The following is a 9,127-nucleotide window of genomic DNA, read 5'->3' on the forward strand; positions in this document are numbered from 1 at the left end:
CCTACCACACCCTTGGTCACTGGTTACACCTGGAAGGTGAGATAGGGGAGAGGTTTCCAGGTTTCAGAGTTGGCACTTGAAACCATTTTGGGTTATTTTGGAAAAGTTCTCAACTATTTGGTAAATGCAGAAAGTTGCAACAAAGAAATGCTTTCTTGGCTGCTAAAGAGACACATATGTGTTGGTGCTGTATGTTTCTTTAACAACGAAAATTCTGCTCCTAAAGTCATTGCAGAGTAAAGCTTCCCCTGCCTAAACAAATAAAATAATATAAACATGTTTTTAAAAGTATAATATTCTGGCCATCAAGGGACACGAATCTATGGGGCCTCTTGTCCTGGCAGCTTTACCAAGTACTTGGTTAAGTCTCCTGTAAGTGACTTTAGAAGGAATTCAAACCTTTTAAGATAGACCTTGAGAAGCTCCTAAACACATCCAATTCGAGTATCTTAAATCCACGCCATTGTTTACTTTCTAGAATGTTATCCCCGGGTGAGGTCTAGAGTTGTCCTGTGCTGAGTACAGTTTGTGAGGGTATCAGTCACGTTTAGTGCTTCCCTCCTGGCTGCATTGTGTGCGCTCAGGGCACAGCCATACCTTTGCTTGGTTTATTTCTAGCAGAGAAAACTTAGCTTTGACTCCATAGAAAGCAGAGAACACCAACTAAATCAGTTTTCAAAATCATCCTGATTGCTCACTTCAATGCTCAGTGATTGTTGTAGGGTAGTTTATAATGATTTCAGTAAAGACTGGGGTCTGAGCCTGGGTGATGGTTGAACGGTCTAACCTGATCTTGGGGACTCAGCCAGCTTACTCTTGTCTGGTCATGGTCCTCTCCCAGGCATTCACCCGCCCTTAGGCACAAGGGCTTTAAATAAATATTCGAGACTTGGTTCAGAGCTCAAGGATGATTTATCTCCCTCAAGGACATTTTACTATACATAGTATGCCTTTCCCTCCTCCTCTCCGCCTCCCCGGAAACTCGCATTTATCCACCTGGGATTGAACCTGGCCCCTCAGTGCAGTCCCCCTTGAAATAGCCCAGTCCCTTCCAGCCTTGTCAGAGGTCTTTGGCTCTGTCACTTCACCATCCACTTCCGTGCTTTCTGCTCTTCTTTTCAAAGCTTGACTTTGTAGTTGGGGAAGAACATTTTCCTTTTGGCCAGCATCAGGTGAATCGCCATCATGGAAAAGGAGGCCAACCATGTCACGGCGCCTGTCACTGTGTAGGCGAGACCGAGGAACAGGCTGCTGCCCCCGCTCCACGTCAGGGTGGAAAGAACAACGGACTTCTCGCCTTGGAATCTGGTGACTGGAAAGTCTAAGGAAAGGCGACCTGTTAAGGATCTGTCTTCGCCCTTCTCAGCTCTACCACCCTGTGTCCTAAATACAGCAGGTTGAACCATATAACATTGCTGTTTTTGTAGGTCAAAGCAGGGTTGATTTCATATGGTCTAATCTTTATCAAGTTGTACATTGTATGTTACTGTAATGAAATTAAGTAAAAACAAGGCTTCCCTCTACATCATTATCATGTACAAAAGTGATTCTGACACATAGTTCGATCGGAGTGACTTACAGACAACTGAAAATTGAACAAATGTATTTAAACCCAAGGAAATAAAAAGAATACAGATGGGTTTTTACAGCAAACCTGACTTTCGTTTTATGACTCAGGAGACCCGGGGTAGGATGAAATCATTTTAGGCTAAGGTTTGAATTCCTACCTCAGGAAAAATTCTTCAAGTGGAGTGAAGAACAAAATAATAGTGAGCTATCGCCCTGGCTGGTGTGGCTTAGTTGGTTGAGCGCCATCCCCCTGGTTGTGGATCGGGGTGGGTGCAGGAGGAAACCTATCAATGTTTCTTTCTCACATTGTTGTTTCTCTTTCTCTTCCTCTCACTTTCATATGTTTTCTCTAAAAACATATGAAAAAAATAGTGAGCTACATGGTGAAATATTTTTGGTGGGAAAACTAAAGATGGGGCATTCGTTTGGGTTTCGGAAAGGCCAGCCTCCCTCACTGCTGGGGTGAAAGTGCTTGAAGTGGGTTTGCTATCATTAGCATTTTAATGATGTCATTTTGATTATGCATGTGGTTTGAGGTTTTTAAACATCTGGTGCCTTTTTGTAAACCAAACTAATAAACAAACAAAGGCTTCTCATAGCAACGGCACAGGACAGCAGCATTTCCCAGCAAAGCTCTCAAAAGGCCTCAGATCACTTGGCAACATGCTATTTAAAGGCACAAGGAAACGAAGTCTCTCTTTTACGTCAAAATTCCTCATTGTCACCAGGTCCTTGAGTGCCACCCCAACTCATCTGCCTGTTTTCTCTCTCCCTCAGCTCTAGCAGAGGGTCTTTTCCTCACACAAAGAACATCCTCTCTGTTTTCTGTAGCTCAGGCTCCATTCTCTGTGCACATCTGCCAGGCCTTGAGGCTGGGTGGGTAAATGCACCCAGGGCTTAACACGGGTAGTGCAAGGCTAGGACTGAAGCTCGAAGATTTAGACCTGAGCGTCACCAGCACTAAAATGTGACTGGCTGAAGTCACCCAAGGAGAGCTTGTCTCCAGAGGAGAAAGAGAGGGTCTTCTTTGTTTGGAACCAGACCCCTTCTTCCCCTCTGCCCCAAACTCACCACCAGGCACTGTGAGGACAGCAGTTCATGACATTTGTTCCTCCCTCCTCCCTATTTCTTGATGGCAACTGCACCTGCTTTACTGGTAAGGCAATCACAGACCAAGTCAGTGGGATCAGAAGGTCCGAGTCAGGAGACCACTGTCAAGCTCTTTTGTTGTTGTTGTTAATTTTTTTTTTATTGTCTAAAGTTTTACAAATGTCTCATTTTTCCCCAATTGACCCTCCCCCTGCCATTCCCACTCTGAGGGCAGCCCCCACTGCCCCATTTTATTTTTTAAAGCAGCGTAGTATTCCATTGTGTAGTTGTGCCACAGGTTTTTAACCTACTCATCTGCTGATGGGCACTTAGGCTGTTTCCAAATCTTAGCTATTATAAATTGTGCTGCTATGAACATAGGGGTGCATATATCCTTTCTGATTGGTTTTTCTGTTTTCTTGGGATATAGTCCTAGAAGTGGGATTACTGGGTCAAATGGGAGTTCCATTTTTAACGTTTTGAGGAAATTCCATACTGTCTTCCACAGTGGCTGCACCGGTCTGCATTCCCACCAGCAGTGCAAGCAACTTTCAATCTCAAATTTTTTTGGTCGGGGAGGGGAGAAGGCAGGGTTGCTGAAATGTTACTCTTTATAGCTTTCATTTTCACAGAATAGAATTAGAGGCCCTGCTAAAAGGAAGGAGCTGAAGGCAAACAGAAAGAGGCAACAAACTGACAGGTGGAGATGGAGTCACATCAATGAGGAACCTCTGACTGAGGAACATCCCTACCCCCTGTCAGGAAGGAAATGTCCTCACTCTATTCTGGATTGAAATGATGGAGCAGTCATTCACTTAACCACCAAGATTTCTCATTCAAGCTCCCCGGCAGAAAAAGAAACTGAGGAGGTATTTTGTGCTAAGATCCTCTGGCCCACTGGGGGTCCCATGAACCACTCCTAGCCAGCAACCCTGAGATGCCACATGGCTGACCTCAAAGCTGTGTACAAGCCCTGGAAAGATCCTGCCTCCTAGAGATTAGTTTGAAGAATAGAAAAGTACAGAATGAAATAATTTGACAACTAGCACCCAGCTGGACACTGATTTTCCTTCATTACAAAGAGAAGTAGTATAAAAGGATACTGTAGGTTATGTCAAAACTATAGTTACCAGCAGGCAAACCTTCAGTAAAATGCTGTACTCGATTGAGTTGACGGTGTAGTTTCTTGAAAGTGGGAAAGGCAGCTGTCCGCATCCACACAATGAAGTCCTCATTGATGAAGCCATTGTTCCCTAAGTCCTTTTCGTCCAGTTCATAGATAGGCTTAGGCCAGTTTGGGGGCTTTGCAGTTCCTGTGGGGACAAAATAATGGAGGTGGTTGGGAAAAATCACCTACCCACCTTCAGTTTTCCTTAGAGAATGAAATAACTTTTGATTTTTTGAGGAAAGAGAAATAGATATTAGAATAAAAAAAATATGTGTGTGTGTGTGTGTGTGTGTGTGTGTGTGTGTGTGTGTGTAGTTACCTGAGTATGTAACCGTTAAAAATAATGGTTATAAAGACTTAAGGACACAGGGTGGGGGACATGCTGATTATATTTTTATAAGGCAAAAAAATATAAAATTTATATGTATCTTATGTGTCCTAAATGAAGCACTGAAAAAGTAGGTAGAACACAATAATAGTGGTCATATTCTGTAATAGCATTATATGCTCTGATAGTATCATAACTTCACTAGTGATCTAAAGAGAGTAAATGAAAATACTTGGTTAATATTTAAAGAAAAAAGAATAACAACCATTGATGAGGCAGCGGAAATGGGAACTCTTGTGTGGAACATATAAGTGTGTGGACGAACATGATCTCTGGCAAAAGAAATAAAACACACACACACACACACACACACACACACACAACAACATTATTTCTGACAATTTAGGAACATGCATCAAAAGCTTTAATATATGTTGCATACATTTCAGCCCAGAAATTCTTCTAGGAATGCATTGTAAAGTGCATGGAGATTGGGTTGCATAGATATTCTCTGCAGCACTGTGCCTAAGAGCTCAAAAAGGAGGAGGAATTGGTAAATGGGGGGAGGTAGAGAGCACAGGTGTTGCAAGTCTGTTCTAAAACCAGGAGGCCTGGCAGGTTTCAGTGCCGTAGCAATGCTGAAAGCACAGGGTGGGGGCCAGTGCCGGGGCGTGAGCCTGTTGTGTTTATTTTCATCCTCACACTGCTTACTTTACTGTGGGCATGTCTGCCATTCTTACTCCACAGCAGAATCTTGTGTACAGTGTCTTTCTCATCTTCTTTTCACAGTCCAGTGCCCAGCACATAGTAGGTGTTGAGCCCACAATCCAGGCATGTGCCCTGACCAGTAATTGAACCATGGCCACCGGGTTCATGGGTCAATGCCCAAACACTGAGCCACAGCAACCAGGCAATACAGTTTTTATTATCAACTTCTGTAAGCAAAGAAACCATCACAAAATGAAAGGCAACCCACTAAATGGGAGAACATATTTGCCAATGCTACATATGACAAGGGGTTAATTTCCAAAATATATAAAGAACACATACAACTCAACATCAAGAAGACAAACATCTCAATTCAAGGACTTAAAGAGACACTTCTCCAAAAAAGACATTTAGATGGCCTATAGACATATGAAAAATACTCAACATCATTAATCATCAGAGAGATGCAAATGAAAACCACAATGAAATATTATCTCACCCTATCAGAATGGCTACCAAATAAAAACAACAATTGTTGGCAAGAAAGAGCTACTACCCTGAAAAACCAACTGAAGATTAGCCGGATAGAACTCTGATAACCAAGGACAGAAAGTGGAGACCACAAAGAGACTGGTGAGAAGGGCTGAGGTGTGAAAGGGCTGGCTGGAGTCCCACAGACAGCAGCTGAAATTCTGGAGGGATATCTCAGCTGTGGGGAGATCCCACTGAGAACTCTGGGAGTATTCTGTGATAGCATCATATTCTCCCCAGCAGAGAGCACCAAAACTGAGAAAGGTGCCCACATAACATCTGCCATGAAAAGCAGCAGGGTTGCTGTCTGCCAGACAGAGATGGCTGGAAATGCAGGCAAGCTTTTAAAGGGCTAATGTACAAAATTTCATGTGCAGCCACTCACTTCGGGCTCCAGCAGAGGGAGGGCAGAGTGGACTAGAGCTGTGTGAGCAGAAGCCAGGATTGGGGGCTCTGAGGTTGAGTTTGGAGGGCAGCCACCTCGGTTTCCTGTGCTGAGTCATTTCCTCACACTGCAGAGGACATCTTTCTCCAGTAGATGTTGGAGGGATTACAATACCAGATATCAAGTTATACTACAAAGCCACTGCACTCAAAACAGCCTGGTACTGACACAAGAACAGGCATGAAGGTCAATGGAACAGAACAGAGACCCCAGAAATTGACCCATGCCATTATGCTCAATTAATATTTGACAAATGAGGCAAGAATATACAATGGAATTAAGACAATCCTATACAATAAAAGGCTAATATGCAAATTTCCCCCTTGACCACGAGTTCAACCAGGGGGCGGGGCCAAACAGCCAACCACCTGTGGCCTTTCCCCGAGCTGGTCCCACCCCTGATCGGCCCCACTACTCCGATCAGGGGTGGGGCCAGCAGGCCAACCTCCTGCATCCCCTCCCTCTGGCCGGCCTGGCCTGATCGGCCCCAATCAAGGCTGGCTGGCTGGACCCCACCCATGCACGAATTTGTGCACCAGACCTCTAATCTCTTCAATAAATGGTGTTGGGAAAATTGGACAGATACATGCAAAAAAATGAAACTTGGACCACCAACTTACACCATACACAAGACTAATCTAAAAATAGATAAAGTACTTAAACGTAAGTCATGAATCCATAAAAATTCTAGAAGAAACCATAGGCAGCAAAATCTCAGACACTTCTCATAGCAATATGTTTACCAATACATCTCCTAGAGCAAAGAAAACTAAGGATAAAATAAACAAATGGGACTACATTAAAATTAAAAGCTTCTACACAGCTAAAGAAACCATCAACAAAACAACAAAAAAGCCCACTGCATGGGAGACCATATTTGGCATTGATACATCTAATGAAGGGTTAATATCCAAAATATATAAAGAACTCATACAACTTAATAAAAGGAAGATGAACAATCCAATAACAAAAGGGCAAAGGACCTCAATAGACACTTTTCAAAAGTGGACATAGGGAAGGCCAAGAGACATATGAAAATATGCTCAAAGTCACTAGTCATCCGAGAGATGCAAATCAAAAAGACAATGAGGTATCATCTCACACTTGTCAGAATGGCTATCAACAACAACTCAACAAACGACAAGTGCTGGCGAGGATGTGGAGAAAAAGAAACCCTTGTGCACTGCTGGTGGGAATGCAGACTGGTGCAGCCAGAGTAAAACAGTATGGCATTTCCTTAAAAAATAAAAAATGGAACTCTCATATGACCCAGTGTTCCTGCTTCTAGGAATATATCCCAGGAAAACAAAAACACCAATCAGAAAGGATATACTAGTATGCACACCTATGTTCATAGCAGTACAATTTGAAATAGCTAAGATTTGGAAACAGCCTAAATGCCCGTCAGCAGATGAGTGGATTAGAAAATCGTGGTACATCTACTACGCTGCTGTAAAAAAGAAGGAACTTCTACCATTCTCAACAGCATGGATGGACCTGGAGAGCATTATGCTAAGCAAAATAAGCCAATCAGAGAGAGATAACTATCACATGATCTCACTCATTTATAGAATATAATGAACATCATAACGAAATAGCTACAGAGACAAAGAAGCATCAAACAGACTGTCAAACTACAGTGGGAAGGCAGGGGAGGGTTGTGGGGTGGGGAGGTAAGAGATCAACCGAAGGACTTATATGCATGCATACAAGGATAACTAGTGGACACAGACACATGCTGAGGGCATGTGTCGGGTGGTAGGGGAGCTCAGGGGGAGGTCAATGGGGGAAAAAGACATATGTACTACTATTTGTAATACTTTAAATGATAATAAAACAAACAAACAAACAAACAAAACAAACAAAAAAAACCCCACACAACTAGGCCCAGGAGGTGATTCAACAAAAAATAAATGCTAATAAAAGTTAAAAAAAAAAGGTGAAAACCTTGGAATTCAATTATATAGTGACCATTCATTCTATTTTTGCCTAAGACATTCCCAGTTTATGCCTGTTGTCTATTATCCCATCTGATAAGCACCTATCCCAAACAAATATTGTCTACAGGGTGTGAGATACCCATGTGCTTACTTTAACCTGTGATTAGAGAAAGATAACCTGAGACCCTTTCAGTCACATATCCCTGCAAGCTGCTGGACATTCCAACCAGTTAGGCCAGAGCCTCTGTCTTGGGCTATGAGACACAAGAAGCTGTCAGACTGCAAGTCAGCGGGATCCATGGCAAACATGGGAAATTACAGGTTATGTTACACATACATGCCATAGTGTGGGAAATAGATGCTGAGTGGTCTTGCTGAGAGTAGTCTGAACTCTCTTGTAACATTAATTTTGTTATTCATTGCATAATGTACTTATTTTATTGTTTGATATCAGTTTTTTATTTGCTAGTAAATCCCTTTAGCTGTAAAGAATAAAAAATGGAACATGTATGTTTGATGTCAAATTAAGTACAGTTTCTAAAGGAAGCTGACGAATGTGATACTTGCAAGGTTGGTTAGCATTTGGAACCATCATAGTGTAAATGACCACATAAAAATCAAAACACATAAAACTGCTACAGAAAGGGAAAACCAAGATGGCAGCATAGATAAACATCTGAAATTGCTGCCTCACACAACCACTTCAAAAATACAACTAAAGGACAAAATGGACATCATCCAGAACCACAGGAAGGCTGGCTGAGTGGAAATTCTACAACTAGAAGGAAAGAGAAAAGCACACTGAGACTCAGAGGAGATGCGGGAAGTAAAGTGTAAAGGGCAGAGGTATGGGTGCGCACGCAACTGAGGACACAGTTGTCTTTTTCAATCAGGAGGGAGACACAAGCTCCCAATGGCCCCGACTCCAGTTCCGGGTGAGTCTCTGGGGACCCAAACTCATACAGGGAGAAATTGGACTGTCTGGCAGTGGGCAGAACCTGAGGGAGGCTTTCTCTCAGAGGTGTTTGCAGCGATTACCATGGGACACTGAGACCCAGGACCTCTTAGGGCAGGGCTGAGGATCAGCCATAGCTGCTTGCTCTGCCCTGTTGATTCCCTGAGACACCGCCCCACCCAAGATGTGCACAGAGGCTTTAGCATATGAATGCCCTGGCCCTTTGCAATCTGAAAATTACCTAACAAACTGCAGCTGGGCCAGACAGACCCAGAACTTCCAAGAGAAGGCCCAAGGCCCCACAGCAGTTTGCATTGCTTCACAGCTGGACCTCATTTGGGCATCTCCAAACCCCAAACAAGGAAGGGGCATCTGCAGATTTCTCCGTAGCTCC

At 43.2% G+C, this 9,127-nt stretch overlaps 1 protein-coding gene across 1 annotated transcript in view; it reads right to left on the minus strand.

The window, feature by feature from the left end:
- Positions 1–826: 826 nt before the first annotated feature.
- Positions 827–9,127, minus strand: part of LOC107185075 (cell cycle control protein 50C-like) — a 27,768-nt gene continuing 19,467 nt past the window's right edge. Inside the window, exons 6-7 of the mRNA XM_015572203.1 lie at positions 3,762–3,971; positions 827–1,321 (exon numbers count right to left, since the gene is read on the minus strand). Coding sequence (XP_015427689.1) covers positions 1,119–1,321; positions 3,762–3,971 — 413 coding nt within the window. The 3' untranslated portion in view covers positions 827–1,118. The remainder of the gene's footprint in view (positions 1,322–3,761; positions 3,972–9,127) is intronic.

This window comes from Myotis davidii, unplaced genomic scaffold (assembly GCF_000327345.1).
Source record: "Myotis davidii unplaced genomic scaffold, ASM32734v1 scaffold492, whole genome shotgun sequence".
In the NCBI taxonomy this organism is placed as follows: domain Eukaryota; kingdom Metazoa; phylum Chordata; class Mammalia; order Chiroptera; family Vespertilionidae; genus Myotis; species Myotis davidii.